The sequence below is a fragment of the Pagrus major genome, chromosome 21 (assembly GCF_040436345.1).
Source record: "Pagrus major chromosome 21, Pma_NU_1.0".
Lineage (NCBI taxonomy): Eukaryota > Metazoa > Chordata > Actinopteri > Spariformes > Sparidae > Pagrus > Pagrus major.
The window spans coordinates 31,422,223-31,440,717 of NC_133235.1; the positions used below are offsets into that span (position 1 = coordinate 31,422,223).

At 44.7% G+C, this 18,495-nt stretch overlaps 2 protein-coding genes and 2 long non-coding RNA genes across 8 annotated transcripts in view; 1 reads left to right on the forward strand and 3 right to left on the reverse strand.

Moving 5' to 3' along the window:
* The window catches only part of rasal2 (RAS protein activator like 2), a 74,829-nt gene extending 67,119 nt beyond the window's left edge, over positions 1-7,710 (forward strand). For 3 of the 4 annotated variants that reach the window (XM_073490699.1, XM_073490696.1, XM_073490700.1), the window contains 6 exons: positions 192-391; positions 904-1,867; positions 2,045-2,182; positions 2,735-2,937; positions 3,931-4,018; positions 6,991-7,710. In XM_073490699.1, coding sequence (XP_073346800.1) covers positions 192-391; positions 904-1,867; positions 2,045-2,182; positions 2,735-2,937; positions 3,931-4,018; positions 6,991-7,158 — 1,761 coding nt within the window. In that variant the 3' untranslated portion in view covers positions 7,159-7,710. The remainder of the gene's footprint in view (positions 1-191; positions 392-903; positions 1,868-2,044; positions 2,183-2,734; positions 2,938-3,930; positions 4,019-6,990) is intronic. The other variant, XM_073490697.1, reaches the window with a different exon arrangement.
* On the reverse strand, positions 2,595-11,120 carry LOC141016387 (uncharacterized). Of its 2 annotated transcripts, XR_012180604.1 has the most exons (5): positions 10,979-11,120; positions 9,175-9,287; positions 8,014-8,092; positions 3,920-4,051; positions 2,595-3,071 (listed from the first exon to the last, which is right to left on the reverse strand). It is a non-coding gene; the product is annotated as an uncharacterized lncRNA (long non-coding RNA). The 2 variants fall into 2 exon arrangements; XR_012180605.1 differs by lacking the exon at positions 9,175-9,287 and having other exon boundaries at positions 10,979-11,119.
* Positions 11,121-13,403: 2,283 nt separating this feature from the next.
* LOC141016698 (uncharacterized) lies at positions 13,404-15,672 on the reverse strand. The gene is made up of 2 exons (XR_012180609.1): positions 13,830-15,672; positions 13,404-13,790 (listed from the first exon to the last, which is right to left on the reverse strand). It is a non-coding gene; the product is annotated as an uncharacterized lncRNA (long non-coding RNA).
* A 523-nt stretch (positions 15,673-16,195) lies between these two features.
* The window catches only part of LOC141016433 (disks large homolog 1-like), a 113,477-nt gene continuing 111,177 nt past the window's right edge, over positions 16,196-18,495 (reverse strand). Inside the window, 6 exon segments of the mRNA XM_073490792.1 lie at positions 16,196-16,488; positions 16,665-16,694; positions 16,697-16,755; positions 17,188-17,297; positions 17,481-17,653; positions 18,077-18,178. Coding sequence (XP_073346893.1) covers positions 16,382-16,488; positions 16,665-16,694; positions 16,697-16,755; positions 17,188-17,297; positions 17,481-17,653; positions 18,077-18,178 — 581 coding nt within the window. The 3' untranslated portion in view covers positions 16,196-16,381.

An 18,495-nucleotide genomic window follows, 5' to 3' on the forward strand; every position in this document is an offset into this window, starting at 1 on the left:
CTTCACTTCCTGTCTGGCCGACTCTCTCTGTTGCCACCATGTTGGTTTCGCTCTCCCACCATCACCTCCACCACTGCATCCTGGTGCTATCATTCAAACCATCCACACACACACACACACACACACACACACACACACACACACACACACACACACACACACACACACACACACACACACGGCAACTCCAGGGTGAAAATTCCTTCCTGCAGGCCACCGTAGCGAAGCTGGGCCCGCTGCCGAGGATTCTGGGTGACATCTCTCGCTGTCTGGCCGCTCCCACGCCCGTCCAGCAGCAGCTGCGGCGTTTCCAGGACCATAACTCCGCCCACAACATCAGCGGCAGCCTGTCGTCAGGGTTACAGCGAATCTTTGAGGACCCCGCCGACAGGTAACCAATCAGCTGACAGATCACACACAGAGCTACGGTCACATTAGTCTGAAACAGGAAGTGATGTCACAGCTCAGTCTGTGATCAGTAAACTCAGATAATCAATGATCTGATCAGATGATCACTGAGGAGAGTGTTGAGCTGTTTTGGGTTTAAGATCCAGATTGTTTTTTATCATTCTTATTTTTTTATTATCAGTATAACTGTGTGTGTTGTTGGTTTCATGTTCAGGCCACATGAAGCTGCAGCAAACAGCACTTCTTATAAAAATATTCACACGGTGGCCTGACGGTGGCGCTGCGGGATCATGAAGAGTTGCTGACTGTTCACAGCCTGATCCATCATGTCACTGCTGGATCCTACAGTCAGCAGTAACTAATACGTGCTGTGTAATCAGATTACAGACTCTTGATCCAGCTATTTACTGTGTGTGTGCGTGTGTGTGTGTGTGTGTGTGTGTGTGTGTGTGTGTGTGTGTGTGTGTGTGTGTGTGTGTGTGTGTGTGCGTGCAGCCACTGTGAGGTCCGCAGCCTGCAGTCTCCGGTCAGTGAGCTGGGTTATGTTCGAGGTCAGCGCCCCCTGCTGGCTCAGCAGCATCCCTCCACCCACACCAGCTTCTCGGACCACGAGGAGCGAGACGGCGTGCTGCCCAACGGCCGCAGCATCTCTCTGGTGGACCTGCAGGACGCTCAGAGCCTGCACGGGCCCGTGGGGCCGCCGCCGCACCACGAGGCTCCGCCACGCCTGAGCAGGGCGGGCTCACAGGCTTCCATCGGACACGCCCCTCCCCCTCTGAACTACCCCCTCTCCAACCCTCTCACCCCCCAGCCGGCGCCACACCAGACCAAAGCGCCGCCCAGAGACGGTCAGCCGCAGAGCGCGCCGCAGGTGAGGCGGCCGCTGCACCCGTCGCTCAGCCAGCAGCGCAGCCTGCAGCCGCTGTCCTTCCAGAACCCCGTCTACCACCTGAGTAACCCCGCCCACAGCCTGTCCACACACTCCGCCCACTCGCTGCGGCACGACTCCAGCTCCGAGAACCTGAGCACCGAGAGCTCGCACAACAGCCACAGCAACTCCGACGACTTCGGCAGCCAGGTGGGGGTCAAAGGTCGGGTGGCGTCCAACAGCAGCCTGGACGAGCTGGGCAGCAGGCGGAGCACGCAGAGCGAGGAGTGTTCCACGCCGCGCCGACACGCTCTGCCAGACCTCCCGCCAGGCGCCGCTACGGCTGTCGCCATCCCCCGACAGAGCACGACGGCAGGCACCGCCCACATCGTCAAGGTGGAGCAGCAGAGCAGGGGAGGGGGCGGGGCCAGGACACCGCGCTCCCTCCCTCACAGCGCCTCGCTACGCAGCAGCAGCAGCGCCAACACAGAGCCCACGCCCACCACCGCCCACGCCCCCCGCCAACCGTCCACCTGCTCTGTGGAGAACGTGGCTCCGCCCCCAAGGAGCGCCTCCAAGCAGCCGCCACAGGTACAGCAGAAACACACCTGGACAGGAAGTTAATCACGTGTCACAGAACAGGACACATTCAAATTTAAACTTTATTAACAAGTTTCATGTTGTCAAATTTACAGCTTCTGTTTCTCTGTAAGCGTTTCATCGTCATGTCAGCACAGGTGTGTGATGATGTCACTGGTTTGTGTTCAGGTGACGTCTCCGGTGGAGGCAGTTGCCGTGGCGATGTCTCCGGTGGAGAGGACGGCTGCCTGGGTGCTCAACAACGGCCAGTACGAGGAGGAGGAGGGAGGAGAGAGGAGCAGAGAGGAGGGCAGGAACACTGAGAAGGTACGGAGCACACGCACCTGGACAGGTGTTCACACACCTGGACGATGATGTCATTCTGTCTGTAGAAACGTCCTCAGTGTTTCTCAGCACTTAACTGATTTATTACGAATCAATAATGCTGGGAGTTAAAGTTAAAACAGCTCATTAATGTGTAATTAACCTCCCTCATTGTCGCTGATGATTATATGGAGGACGAAAACTGCCAAAATAAATTAATACAAATTAATATAAAGGTAAAAAAATAATTAAGTCACATTTTATTAATGCTAAGTTTGTTTTTTAAAATCATTTAATAACATTAATTTACTTTTTTACATTTATTGATTTATTTTTGGCAGATTTTGTCCTCCATACATGTAAACAGTGTAGGCAGATATTGACAGCACAAATAATAAACAAAATAAGACTGACAGGAAGTTCAGTGGAGACTTTATTTATGACATCTGATACAGTTTAGAGCAGAGCGGCTTCACAAACCGCCTCCAGATGAAGAAGCGAGTAGACGCACGTGTTCAGGACGGTGTTGTTCTGATGTTTCCCGTCCTCCTCCAGTACGAGCTGGAGATCTCGCGGCTGAAGGAGCGTCTGCGGGTGTCGGGCCGGCGCCTGGAGGAGTACGAGCGGCGGCTGCTGGCTCAGGAGCAGCAGATGCAGAAGCTGCTGCTGGAGTACAAACATCGTCTGGAGGACAGCGAGGAGCGGCTGAGGAGGCAGCAGGAGGAGAAGGACAGCCAGATGAAGAGCATCATCTGCAGGTACAAACTCCACCCGTCTGGGCTGCACAGGCACCGAAACTAAACACACCCAACACGACTGCGGTGCCGTCAGTACGTCCCGGTGCCGTCAGTACGTCCCGGTCCAAACACTCTCGTCATTTATCACCTGGTTACTGTGTGAAACAAAATCAGTGTTTAACATTTTCTGATCGTTCAAACGACCGTTTAAGAAGATCTGATTCGTTTTTGATCAAATTTTAATATTTTTAAAATAATTATTTGTTGCTCTAATTATTTATTTTGAATTATGAAGTTAACACTTTTTAACATTAAATTATAATTCTAACAAATGAAAAAGCCATATTTTCATAAACTAGTCCTGTGTATGGAGGCCTGAACCTGCCAAAATCAAACATATTATTATGTATTAAAATGAATTGTCATTGTGAAAATACAAAAATAAATGTGTAGATTTCTTTTTAATTAATAAATTAAATGGTAAATACAGAAATATCAATTTGTCACAGTTTGTAAATTAATTTATTTACATTTATTTTTAATCATTTTTTGAATTTGGCAGTTTCAGTCCTCCATACAACATGAAAAATTACGTTGAATTATTTAATCTTTTTTTTAATTACTTACATTGTATCAATATTCTGATCATCAAGTTATTATTTTATGTATTTGTTTTTTACTGTTTTATGTCAAACTGCACAAAAACTCAATTCAGTCTGAAATTTTCTGAACAATAAATAAATTAAATAATTGGAGAAGCAAAGTGACAGAAATATGAATTCATGTCACATTAATAAATTGATGGCCACATTTATTTCTGATCACGTTTTGGATCTTTTAATGACTTATTATATTTATTAATTAATTTAATTTGGGTTTTGTCGGGTTCAGTCCTCCGTACATGTTCAGGTTTTCAATTAAAACTTAAAGCTGCAGATCACATTTATGATCAGTGATGATTGACGATTGATTGATGATTGATTGATTGATGATGATTGATTACCGTGTGTTCAGGCTGATGGCGGTGGAGGAGGAGCTGAAGCGGGACCACGCAGAGATGCAGGCGGTGATCGAAGCCAAACAGAAGATCATCGACGCTCAGGTACGACATCACACCTGTAACACACCTGAGAGCCTGCTGGGAGTTTTACTCTGAAACATCATTAAGTCATTTTAATTTACACTTTAACTGGAAGAGTGAGGAGCAGCTGTCGTGTTGTTGAATCTGTCCACAGCCAGAAGTTGAGGGGAAAGTTAAGGTGCCCTTAAAGTCTTTTCCTGTTGACGTTAGTTTAGTTTTCACATTAATGGATCTGTGGCGACCAGAAGGAAACTTTAACTTTAAATAATGAAGTAATTAAGGTCTCTGATGACGTCGATTGATCAGTGACTACAGGTTCAGGACAGTTTTCTAAACAGCAGCCGTCTGTTCTCATCGTCTCTCCACTGATTTCAGGTCAGTAACGGATGTGAAATAAACCAATCAGGCAAGTAGTGACTGAAGCCCCGCCCCCTAACCCCCCTCCACCCCCCCTCACGCTGGTTTTAGAAAAAAAACAAAAACAGAGTCAACAAGGAGCTTCAACACACCTGATCAGCCAATCACAGAGCAGATGGACTGTACGTTTCATGTTCAGTGACGTCTTAAATCTCTAAAAACTCAAATGGAGTTCTGTGTGAGGATCTAGCTCCTGCTGCTGTTGGATGTTTCTAATATTCTGTCCACCCCGGTTCTGTCCGTGAGGGCAGACTAAGAGGATTCGGACAGAACCTGATCGATTAATTGTGATTAAGACACAATGAATGGTTAAACGTGATGTTGATGTGAGATAATGCTGAATGATTAAATGCTCTTATGTGTTCAGCAGTTAGTGATGACGTCACAGTAACTACAGTTAATAAACGTGAGGTTCTGGTGGGTCGGTTTAGTGGAGCGGCTTGTTAACTAGAGTTCTGCTGCTGCTGGTGTGTTGAGCTCTGAGCTGCTTTCATTTCTGTTTGGCTGAACCCCCCCCACCACCTCCACCTCCACCTCCACCTCCACCACCACCCAGAGCTTCCAGTTCACTGTGAGGCTGTTTAGACCTGAGTCCATCTGTCCTGAGTAATCTGATTACAGTGCAGCTCTCAGTCCGTCTGTTCACTAACATGTTGTTCACTTGCTGCTCTATAAACATCACTGAGGCGAACAGACACCGTGTTTCTACACAAAGACAGAAGTTTATAAAGTGTCTCCAACTCAACAACTCACTAAACTGACACATTTGTTAAGGGAGTCTGGTGACTTTCTCCACGGGGACAAAGAAGTCGCCTATATTGCCAACATTTAGCAGCTGTTTGAACAGTTTACACTGATTTCACCATTTACACTCAATTTATGAAAGAAGAAACATTTTATTGATCTAAACATGTCACATTTTACAGATACACTAAACAGTAACCAGTATAGGCGACTTCTTTGTCCCCAGACTCCCTTAACAAATGTGTCAGTTTAGTGAGTTGTTGAGTTGGAGACACTTTATAAACTTCTGTCTTTGTGTAGAAACACGGTGTCTGTTCGCCTCAGTGATGTTTATAGAGCAGGAAGTGAACAACATGTTAGTGAACAGACGGACTGAGAGCTGCACTGTAATCAGATTACTCAGGACAGGTGTTTGGGGTCTGAACAGGCTGTTTCTTTTGAAATGAGTCGTGGAGGTGACAGACGAGGTCACTCAGGTGCTTCAGTCTCACGTTTCCCTTCTTTTTGTTGGTTTCAGTTTTTTGGCCTGTTTTGTTTTTCGGCTGCCTTCAAACGTTCTCTGGATGTTTTTCTGCTGTCGGGTCAAAAACACGTCTCAACAGACTGAACGCCGTTTTAGTTTTCATCTTAACTTCTGTTAATCTGCTGATAATAACGATGTCACAGGTCGTATTGAGATAATGAGACTAAAGTCGCTGCAGTACCTTTAAAAGGACTTTCATGCTGTTTGGTACATTTTAGAGGCTTTTCACCAGTTTGTGCCTTAATTTTACGTTATTTTCTAAGTTAAAGACATTTAACCATGCAGAAATAGTTTTAAATTGCCTTATTAATAAATGTTTCCATCCGTTTGGGTGAAGCTGGCGGACAAAAGTTTTGCAGGATCATTTTTTTACGTTCCTTAATATTTTTTCCCGGCGGTGAAACATGTTGAACGAGAAAACAGTTTCCAGTGTGTGAACCTTTTTTATCCATGAGGAAATGTTTTCCTGCCATGTGAAGCACCGAGACTTTAACGCTTCACTCTGTTGTTTCACGTGAAGAAACTCTGTTTAGTTTAGTTTTGTAATCGTCATGCTGACCACACGAGGCCTCGGCGCTCCACCACCTCCTGTTCTCAGCACCAGTTTTTCCTCTTTTTTGTTTTGTCTTGAAAACAACAAAACTTTGTCCAGCAGCTCTCGGTCGTAAACACAGGAGGAATACTTCAGATCAGACTGAAGATTATTTCAACTCTGTAACCTGAGCATTAAACATTAAATACATTTGTCAGTTAAGGGAAACTAAATCATTGTGTGACCTTATTTTATTGTAATGCATTATTTTATGAACCCTTAAATTAGTTTTTAATAATTATGGAGGTATTTTACATCTTTAACAAAACTTACCATGAATGTTTTCATGAGTTAATTCCTGATATTACTGTAACTTTTAATCCCTCAGGAACCGCTTAATGTTTCACAGTTTATTCATTCATTTATTAATTATTACTAATAAACGCATTAATACCTCAGTAAGAATTCATTATAAATCTCAATATGCAGCTAAAAATATTTGAGTTCTGAAATGAAACAAAAACCTTCTCCTGAAGTTCACAAGCTTTTAATGAATAAATCATTTGTATCTGTTCTTCTGACGTCAGCTGTGGTTCCTCCTCCTGACGTGGAGCTCAGATGTTTTCAGGGTTTATCAAAGAGATTTTATTTAAACTTTGTGCTGCGACGTGTTTTTAACCCGACAGTCAGATCGTCACGACGCCTCGTCTTATTTCAAACCTGTCGGTCTGACTTCCTGTCCCGCCCCCCCCCCCCTCTCTGTCTCTGTCCAATCAGGAGAAGCGGATCGGCTCCCTGGACGCGGCGAACTCGCGGCTGATGGCGGCGCTGACGCAGGTGAAGGAGCGCTACAGCACGCCGAACCTCCGCAACGGCCTGTCACCCACCAACCCCACCAAACTGTCCATCACTGAGAACGGAGAGTTCAAGAATAGCAGCTGCTGATTGGCCGAGCAGGACACGAGAGGCGGGGCTTAAACTCTCTAACCAACCCCACCCGCCCAGCCCGCCTCCAGCTGCCGCCGTGACAACGAGAAGTCTGAATTTAAAGAGCATCTATAAATACGAGTGTAAATACTGAAGGTTTGATCTGTTCAGTGTACAGAGAGTGTGTGTGTGTGTGTGTGTGTGTGTGTGTGTGTGTGTGTGTGTGTGTGTGTGTGTGTGTGTGTGTGTGGCGTCACAGAAGCACAGTGAAGAAGAAACAAACCAAAAACTAAAAAAAACGCACTCGAGTTTTCTAACCGAATTTTTTAAGGTTTTTATTTCGATCTTCTGTTTTTTGTCGTCGAGGCTGAAAAACTTTGATTTGAGTTTCGAGTGGAGCTTTTGTTTTTTTTTGTTTTTCTACCTGACGAGTTGTTTCTGGGTTTTAATTTATTCTCCGCCATCGTCCCGTGTTGTTGCTGATCTACTGAACAGACTCCTGGAGGCTCAGGGTCAAAGGTCGCACCTGTCTGCTGTCCACATGTTGAGAATAAACGCTGCCTGAAAGTCTGTCGTCTCATTTCTGTCAATAAACCTGTTAATTATCAATAAACTGTTTGGATTATTGAATCACGTCGTTATGAACATTAGAAACATCTGCAGACGTTAAAATTAGATGTTTTATTTAAACAAAGTTATTAAATATGAAAATCAGCGTTTGTTGCAGCACTAAAAGGTTTAAAGTTTCACAGCTGATTTATTTATTCAGTTAATTTAACTTTTGTTCATTTTGAACTGAAGAATATCATCGTCACGTTTCAGACGATCGCTTCAGGTCTCGTGTTAAACTGAGTGAACGTGGCAGCAGCTCACCTGAAGACGAGATGAAGTGGAGTTCGCTGAAGCTGAACGTCGAAGGAGTTTCAGTCAGGATCCGTTTTAAACTGCAGACCTGAAGGAACAAAATGCAGACGCGATGTTAGTGTTTGAGCTGTTAGCGCCTCCTTCAGGCTGCAGCGTTCATGACAGCCACAATGTGAACAACTGAAACTCGGCAGCATCAGCAGTTTGTGGCGTTGGATGCAGCAGGACGGCGCAGATTCGAACAACACAGGAGGGTCGACGCTGCCGTCCACTGACGTCTGACGGACGAACAGTTCGATCACCAGCAACAAAAATGATTTCATGACATGTTTTCTCTTCATGTGACAAACTCAGTGGGAAAAAATTCACAAGAGGAAAAATATATATATTTTCACTCGGCTCCACATGAAGAAAAACTATTTTCTCACTAAAACATTATTTTTCAGTTGTTTCCACAAACCTTTGTGTATGTGGAACCGAGAGTTTTTATTATTTTTTGGGATAAGTAGTTTTTCTCCTTTAATGTGGAGCCGAGTGACAAGAAATCATTTCACAAAGAAAACATGTTGCTCACTCAGTTCGACTCGCGGAAAGAAAAAACTTTTCACTGTTAAAAATCTTTTGTTTTTTAGAAATTAGAAAATGGATCGCTACAAAAATAAATAAATAAATTCTCACTTGGCCCTCAGGGCTTCCGTACATGTTGACTTATTAATGAAGCCATTTATCTGTTTTGATTTTGGCAGCATCGGTCCTCCATACATCATTCACACATGGGGATTATCATGGCAAATGTCTTCAGGTCACAAACAGTGTCATGTATGTAACCGAGTATTTTTGTTCTGAGTATATTTTAGTCTCACTGATCTGTTTTCTAAACTCCAAACTATTTTTTTTTCATGATTGGAGCAGTGAAAAAAAACAATGAAATAAATATTTTTTCCACGTGAAAATAACTTTTCTGTGTGTGGAGCAGAGTGATAAAACATCTCTGGGAAGAGTTTTTGTTTGTTTTCTCTTTTCTACGACGCATGAAAAACAAAACTCCTGTGAAAACATTTTAGTCACTTGGTTCCACACGAACACGAGAAACATTTTCTCTGAATTTTTGTTTCACTCTGTTGAAAAACATTTGTTACTGTGTATACTTGTAACTTATAAAATGCTCACCAGTATAAAAAGTAGCCCCTCAGGGCCTCCGTACATATCGACTTAATGAAGCCATGCAGCTGTTTTGGTTTTGGCAGCATCGGGCCTCCGTACTGCTTCTTCTCACCAGGTGTCTGAAGGAGACGTTCAACAGCACGAGTCATTCATGTTGCTTCTCCTGCACTTTCACTTTTTACTGAATCACACACGTGAACGTTTCTTCATCCTGCTGAGTCACGTTTCAGGTGACGCCTGATGATGACGTGTGTCGAGTGAGACGATGTAGTTCACTGAGCGCTTTAACACGAATTTCATTCTGCTACTACTTCAGCATACGTTCAGCTATAGAAACCGTTCAACTATCAAAATGTTCAGCTTTTTAGGCTCTTTCAGCCTTGTGCTTTTCAGCTGTTTAGCTTTTCAACTTTTTCAAATATTCAGCTTTTTCAAAAAAAAAATTAATATGGAAGCAAATGGGAAAATCTTCAAATCCTCTTCAAAACTCATCCACTTTCAACCTCTTCTGCTCCCTCATACTTTGAGCTAGAGACACCATTCCAACTTTAAAAGAGTCACAAGACCTTGAACTATTGGTCATGTATTTCACTTTTTGAAAATCTTTTACGGTTTTGAAATAATCACAGTTTTAGTTTTAAGGATTTTTAACTGGTCTTCTGGTTTTATAATGGGTGTGTATTGCGTGAGCTAGAGTGCGTGACATCATCGCTAGAGTGGAGAGCAGCTGCAAAAACTTTAGAAAAAACTGTCTTCAGCTTGATTTGGGTCCCACATCTTTTACTTCACATAGACAATATATACATAGAAATGTAGGAAATCTTGTTGGCTTTCAGATGATGGTCTTATTTCAGATGTAGGACCTAAACTTTTGGCTGTAGAGGCCCTCGAGCGACAAGCACTCCAGCAACTGCCCCATAAGCCGCAATGTTAATTTTGAGCCTAAATTTCTGGAGTGGAGCAGACGGTACCGGTTTTGTCTCTCGCTCTCGTGCCCTCATTTTTCACTCTACAGAAATAAAAAAGACATGACTGGGTTCAGCAATGTCTCCTGTTACTCACTGTATACATATTTTGGCCATAATCATTACACTTTTTTCTAGACCTGCAGGTGTTTGGGAGGTGTTTCCCCATTCATCCTTATGGGGATATTTTCAGATTTCGTTCTGCTACTGCTCCAGCTTATGTGCAGCTACAGAAACCATTCAACTATCAAACTGTTCAACTATCAAACTGTTCAACTATCAAACTGTTCAACTATCAAACTGTTCAGCTATCAAACTGTTCAACTATCAAACTGTTCAACTATCAAACTGTTCAGCTATCAAACTGTTCAACTATCAAACTGTTCAACTATCAAACTGTTCAACTATCAAACTGTTCAACTATCAAACTGTTCAGCTATCAAACTGTTCAACTATCAAACTGTTCAGCTTTTCAACCTTTTCAGCTTTTCAACCTTTTCAAATATTCAGCTTCATGTTCAGCTAGAGAAACTGTTCAACTATCACAATATTCAGCTTTTTCAGTCCATTAAGCCTTGTGCTTTTCAGCTTTTTCTGCAAAGTCTTGACCATTCATTCTTATAGTTTTATGCATTTCCGGCAGCACGTTCAGCAGATTTCTGAAATCACTTCAGCCGTCAGCATTCACACTGTATTTTCGCAGGAAATGCAATTTTTCTAGTTGATTTTTAAATCTCTAATTACTGACACATATACGCATTTCGGCTAAGCTAACTGGCTAATAAGCCCAGCTAGCTAGTTAGCTAGTTAGCCAAACAATGAGCACGTTGACAGACAGCAGTTACCTGAGCAGCTCCTCCAGCTGAGCGCCGACATGTTGTCTTCTTCTTCACCGTGTTTGTTTGTTTGTTTGTTTGTTTGTGAAGGTAAAATCTCCTGTATGTTCCCGTTAACAGTCCTGAGAGCGTGACACACACACACACACACACACACACACACACACACACACACACACACACACACACACACGCACACACACACACACACACACACACACACACACACACACACAGCTGCACAGCGGCTCACTGATTGAATCACCTGGTTTGTTTGTTTGTTTGTTTGTTTGTTTAAACTCTTTTATATTGAAAACGAGCCTCATCTGAATTCAGAGCAAATAAAACAAGATAAATAAATAAAGTAAATAAATAATCCTTCACGTCATCTGTTTAAAGACGGCAGCTGTATTCAGATTACCACATTAAACTGTAACGGATTACAGTTACTCATTGTATTTTAAATACGTAACGCCGCGTGATACTTCATTAAAGTACAAATACTTTAGATGTTTACTTGCTATGAAGTAATACTCTCAAGTTAAAGTAGAAATACTGCAGTATAAAACTGCATTACAAGTACTTCAGTAAAAGTATGAAGGCACCTCAAAGTACTCGATTACAAGCTGTTCAGAGGGCTCCATCCGGGTACTAAGTAATCTACGTTAGTGCGCATGCGTGTAGGTGGCTGCAGCCTGTCACTTCTGCGCCTGCGCGTGTTTCCATCTCTTCCTGTCTCGTGTCGCTTCAGCTGTCAGCTGCAGGCACGTGTTCACACGCAGGATCAATAAAGTTACTGATCAGCATTAAAACCCAAACTGATTAATAAAGTATGAGAATCAGAACTTTTACTTCAGTTACAGTAGAAATACTCTGAAGTCCTGCAAAACTACTGCAGTACAAGTACAAAGTATCAAGTATCATCACATTATACTGAAGTACTGAAGGTAAAAGTACTCATACAGAATATTATAATTATTGATTTAATGTTGCAGCAGATCAATTTAATGACTTTATGTTCTGATTGTGAATCAATAGTTTGATTTCCCTGTAGAAATATCCAACAGTCGTACTCGAGTAGAAGTATTAAAGTATCTGATGCTAAATGTACTTAAGTATCCAAGTATCAGTAAAGTAACTGATCATAGTTACATGTATAAACTGAGTCAGCTGATCGTCAGCATCAGTTTTTGTCTGATGAGGAAATACATTCATTTAAAAATGTAATCTGCAAAGTAACTAGTAACTGAAGTAATCACATAATTGTGGTGGAGTGGAAAATGGAAATACTCAAGTAAAGTACAAGTACCTCAAAACTGTACTTCAGCACAGTACTTGAGTAAATAACTCAGTTACATTCCACCACTGACAGTAACTGGTGTGAACAGGAGCGATCGATCGATCGATCGTTTATTAAAATCTATAAACGTTTTAATCATCTGGATCATTTTGCATTGAAGTCTCGTCGCTGACTGACGGACTGAACTGTGCTCAGCGGGTTGTCGTCAATCACCGGGTCGATGGTTCGATTCCCGGCTCACACATTAACGTGCAGGTAGTTTGAACACTGACGATCAATACCGACTGCGTCTGAAGACTTTGAGCGGGTCGCAGCAGATCAATGACCCGAGACTCATTCTGAACAGGGCAGACTTCCTGTGGCCCCGGTCTGCTGCTCACCTGTCTGCTGCTCACCTGTCTGCTGCTCACCTGTCTGCTGCTCACCTGTCGGCTGCTCACCTGTCTGCTGCTCACCTGCTCACCTGTCTGCTGCTCACCTGTCTGCTGCTCACCTGTCTGCTGCTCACCTGTCTGCTGCTCACCTGTCTGCTGCTCACCTGTCGATCACAGGTGAGCAGGCGCTTTGACTCAAACCTCCAGCAGACCTGAGAAGACCGGCTGCTGCTGGTTCCGTCTGAGTGGACCAGAAACCAACCGGACCAGAATCTGACCAGCGCCGTGGTGACGAAATACAAACAGACTTTAACTGCAGACGAGGATCTGATCTGCAGTCAATCAATCAGTGATTGATCCGACACTCAGCCTCAGCCTCAGCTTCAGCCTCAGCTTCAGACTCAGCTTCAGCCTCAGCTTTAGACTCAGCCTCAGCTTCAGACTCAGCCTCAGCTTCAGCTTTAGACTCAGCTTCAGACTCAGACTCAGCTTCAGACTCAGCCTCAGCTTCAGACTCAGCCTCAGCTTCAGCTTTAGACTCAGCTTCAGACTCAGACTCAGCTTTAGACTCAGCTTTAGACTCAGCTTCAGACTCAGACTCAGCTTCAGACTCAGCCTCAGCTTCAGCCTCAGCCTCAGCTTCAGACTCAGACTCAGCTTCAGACTCAGCCTCAGCCTCTCTGGAGGACCAAACGTCTGTGAGCAGCAGCAGCAGCAGCAGAAGAAGAAGAAGAAGAAGAGAGCGGTGCAGCACTTCCTGTTTTCTTGTTAAGTTTTTATTATGCTTAAAAAAGAAAATTAAAAGACAGAGGAGGTGGTGATCAAAGAAAAAGAAAAATATATATTCATATTCAAATATCTTTATACTTTTCTATTCATATATGATTAACAATGCAAAGAAAATAACTCCCGTAGTAGTAGTGCTTAAGTAAAGTTCAATATAGACTTTTATTATAACAAAATAGGCAGTTTACCGAGGGTTAAATATCTGTCAAAGTCTCAGTGTACAATAATCCTCTGCGTGTTTGGGACACACCTGTCCACACCTGTGCACACCTGTCCACACCTGGAGGCGGCAGCTCGTCTCCATCTTTTCATGTAAGACACTGACGACGCCGACGGGACGTCTGACGGGGTTCTGACTCGTCTGACGGGTTCTGACTCGTCTGACGGGGTTCTGACTCGCCTGACGGGGTTCTGACTCGCCTGACGGGGTTCTGACTCGTCTGACGGGGTTCTGACTCGCCTGACTGGCGCCGCTCAACAAACACACGATGATAAATGAGTCAGATCAGCTGAAATGTGTGAAGATGATTCAGATGAAAACAGTCGATCGTCTCGTTTTCTTCTTCTTCATTAAACTGATTTCACCAAAGAACAAACGAGAAGCCGCCTCAGTTATTGATCTGATGACATCATCGTTCATTTCTCTTAATTATTTAATTAATATTTCTTGTAATTAGAAAAAGTTTCTCCTGATGATTCACAAGTTTTGTCGTATTTATTTAATTACAAGAATATTTTCCATCGTACAAGAAAAGTCTGAGTTCTTTATATTTATATTAATTAATAATATTTATGGGGGACTGAGACGGACAAAATCAAACCTGAATAAATAAATAAATAAATAAATGTCTCTATAATAAATTTCACGTTGTTTAAAACACCAAAAATGATTTTAAAAATAAATGAAGGCATTAATTAATAATAAAAACTGACATATATCAATATTCTGTATTTATTTACCTTTGAACCAATAATTTACTTTCACATTTGTTTTTACTAATTTATTTATTCATTTATACATTTTTAATTTTATTTAATTATGTTTGTATTATTTTGCAGAACGAGAAATAAATATGTAATTAAATTAATGAAAAATGAACAAAATAATAAATCAAATGAAAAAATTAAACAGAAACAGTCTGAAGAATCAGTTTGTCACATTTTAAAAGTTAATTAACGATTTCTTCGAGTGCACTGATGATGAATTTACTGAGACATTTATTTATTTATTGGATCATTTTCTTCAGGTTTGTCTGCTGATGACATCATCTCCTCAGTGTTTCTTCTTCTTTGGTGAAAACAGTTAACGTGGGTCGAGCTGATCTCGTCTCAGGACACAAACACATTTATTTTCTCTTCTTCTGACAGAAATGACTTGAGATTTTTTTGCAGTGTCGGCAGAATAATCTACGCTGTGACCTTTGACCTCGTCAGATCGGGTCGGGTCGGGTCGGGCCGAGCTAAACGTCTAAACTGCAAAATGTTGAGCGATATAATCAGAACTGGTGAAGTGAAAGCAGACGATGATTCCTCGTCTGTCTGAAGAAGAAAATTAGAGTTTTAGAAAGTGAATTAATCCCAACATTAAATTTAATCTTTAAAAACGTTAAAAACACACAGACGCTCCACAGCGCCCCCCGGCAGCAGAGCAGGAGCCCTGCGGAGCGTCCGGACGAACATCCTGCAGCAGCGAGGAGCAAAAAACAAACAAAGACTGAATCGACTCGAGTGTAAAAAAAAGAAGATGTAATGACGCAGAACAGAAGAGAAGCTGTGACGTCAGACGCTGAGGTGAAGGGGCTGATGGGAAATAAACAGGGTTTTAAATGACATGCTGTTAAAGCTCAAACGTGCAAAGTTTTGCTTTTTGTGTCTCCGCCTTCCTCCGGACCTCCGGACCTCCGGACCGACAGACGCTGCCTGAGACTCAAACTCCGTCCGGCAACGTTTTTCCTTACAAGACAAAAAAAGGGGGAAAAAACCCACAAACAAAAAGATAAAATCTGCTTCGTACGTTTCTTCTCACGGACGCGTCGTCTTCTTCTTCTTCTCCTCTTTAGTTCTCCTCCCTTAAACATTAAGGAGCTGTACCGTGTTGAGTGTGATGTCACTTCCTGTGTGCTTTACGCTGCTGGTCAGGAACCCAACAAGAGTCTTAGTCAGCAAAAACTACAGCAAACTGCACTCAGGTCAGCCGGAGTCCACTCGCTGAGCGGGGGGGAGGAGCAGGAGCAGGGGGAGGGGGAGGGAGGAGGGGGGGGGAGGGGGAGGAGCAGGGGGGAGGGGGGAGGAGGAGCAGGAGCAGGGGGAGGGGAGGGAGGAGGAGCAGGGGAGGGGGAGGAGCAGGAGGAGGAGGAGGAGCAGGGGGAGGAGGAGCAGGAGGAGGGGGAGGAGCAGGGGGGAGGGGGGGAGGAGGAGGAGCAGGAGGAGGGGGGAGGGAGGAGGAGGAGGAGTGGGGGGAGGAGCAGGAGGAGGGGGGAGGGAGGAGGAGGAGGGGGAGGGAGGAGGAGGAGGAGGGGGAGGAGGAGCAGGAGGAGGGGGAGGAGCAGGAGGAGGGGGGAGGAGGAGGAGGAGGGGGGAGGAGGAGGAGGAGGAGGGGGGAGGAGGAGCAGGAGGAGGGGGAGGAGCAGGAGGAGGGGGGAGGAGGAGGAGGAGGGGGAGGGAGGAGGAGGAGGAGGGGGAGGAGGAGCAGGAGGAGGGGAGGAGCAGGAGGAGGGGGAGGAGGAGGAGGAGGGGGGAGGAGGAGCAGGAGGAGGGGGAGGAGCAGGAGGAGGAGGAGGGGGGGGAGGAGCAGGAGGAGGGTGGGAGCAGGAGGAGGAGGAGGGGGGAGGCTGCCGTCTGCAGGTCGACTTTTCTTTTCAAAATAAAACAAACAGGATCTGAGGAGAGGAGCGCTCCTCAGAGGAGCGATCGTAAGAGGAGCGCTCCTCAGAGGAGGAGACAGTTTGATCCTCATAACTTCTCCTTGGACTGAACCCAGATGAACGGACCCGACTGCTCCTCGATGATCTGCTTCACCTGATCGTAGATCTCCTCCAGAGTGTCGCCCTGAACGATGGCTGAGGGAGCAGAGAGCAGAGTCAGTGATCAGAACCTGAACAACACACTTATCTTCATGTTCAGACACAAACAGAACCACTGTGGATTCTGGACTTCCTCCGCTGACTGGACTGAGGCTCACACAGTTTGACTTAAAGGAACGGTTCTGCTCTGTTGTGTTTTGGCGCCGTCTCACCTGTGAAATGCTCGGTGAACTCCTGCTCAGCTTGGTGGCTCTGTCGAAGGTTTTCCTGCCCTGCTCCTCCGTCAGACGCTTGTTCATCTCCCTGCAGGAACAACGAGACCGAGACCAGAGATCAGACACAGATCCAACTGGGTTCAGACGTATCAGAATAAGATCGGACCAGGATCAGACTGAGATCAGACTGAGATGAGACCCAGATCGGACCAGGATCAAACTGAGATTGGAATGTGATCAGACTGAGATCAAACGAGGATCACAGTGAAATCACGTCAAAGATCGGATCGGTACGGGACCTGGACCCGATCAGACAAACCAGAACAACATCAGACAGTTTGGATCACAGAATGAGATCACAGCGAGACTGGACCAGAATCAGACCGAGATTACACCGAAGATCAGTTCAGGATGACTCTTTGTTCTGGTCTCAGTTGACTGTGAGCCGCCTTGTTTCCTTCATGAAGGACTTCCTGTTTGTTTGTTTGTTTGTTTGTTTGTTTGTTTGTTGCTGACTCACATGATGTTCTCCACAGATTTGGGTTTGATGAAGATGGCGATGGGGTGAAGCAGAGCCAGCTGGAGTCTCTTGATGGCGTTCCCCGACACGTCCAGGATACAGTGTTTACCCTGAAAACCACAGAAGAAGAACAGAAGAGGATTCTGAGTGAATCGACTGGTCTCCGGTCCAAATGTTTAAAATCCTCATCATTCTTGTAATAAGTTTGAACAAAAGTTCTGGACTGTTTGGTTCTGTTCTAACGACATGACCGTGGTTCCTCTGCTTCAGACGGAGGTAAAGGTTCTTCCTACCTTCTCAGCCACCTCTCGGACCGACTGGACGCTGGTTCCGTACAGGTGGTTGTTGTACTGCCCCGCCTCGATGAACCTGTGGTCCTGGATGTCCTTCTCCATCTGCTCCCTGGACACCACGAAGTGATAATCTCTGCCGTCCACCTCGTAGTCCCGCTTCGGCCGGGTCGTATCTGAGAGAGGAGGAGGAGGAGGAGGAGGAGGAGAGGGAGGAGGAAGAGGAGGAGGAGGAGGGAGGAGGAGGAAGAGGAAGAGAGGGAGGAGGAGGAGGAGGGAGGAGGAGGAAGAGAGGGAGGAGGAGGAGAGGAGGAGAGGGAGGAGGAGGAGGACGAGGAGGAGGAGGAAGAGGACGAGAGGAGGAGGAGGAGGAGGAGAGGGAGGAGGAGAGGGAGGAGGAGGAGGACGAGGAGGAGGAGGAAGAGGACGAGAGGGAGGAGGAGGAGGAGGAGAGGGAGGAGGAGAGGGAGGAGGAGGAGGAAGAGGAAGAGAGGGAGGAGGAGGAGGAGGAGGGAAACAGTTTTTATCTGGACTCTGGAGTTTGGTTCTGATCCGACGGACTCCATCGTGTCCGACTGACCGCAGCAGTTTGGACTTACGAGGGACGCAGGAGCCGAACTTGTCGGGGAACTCTGAGATCAGGTCGTCGTTGATCCGATCCTTCATGGGGCCGAGGATGATGACGGGCCGGGTGTAGTTCACTGGAGAGGAAGGAAACAGGAAGTGATCGACATCTTCACACAAACGTCAGAGAAACTTCTCGATATTCATTCATGTTTATATTCATGTGGACGACTGAAGCTGCTGAAACCGACCAGAGAATTAAATAAACGTCTCAGTAAATGTACCAAAAACACTAAATATCTATATATTATATATATAATAGATATTTCTGCTTTAATTTGTCTGTCTCTGTGTTAATCCTCTATTAACTTTCATATTTAACTTTAATTGTATTTATTTATTCACTTATGTATTATTTGGTAAAATGCGACGGTAAAATAATTTTAAAAAATAC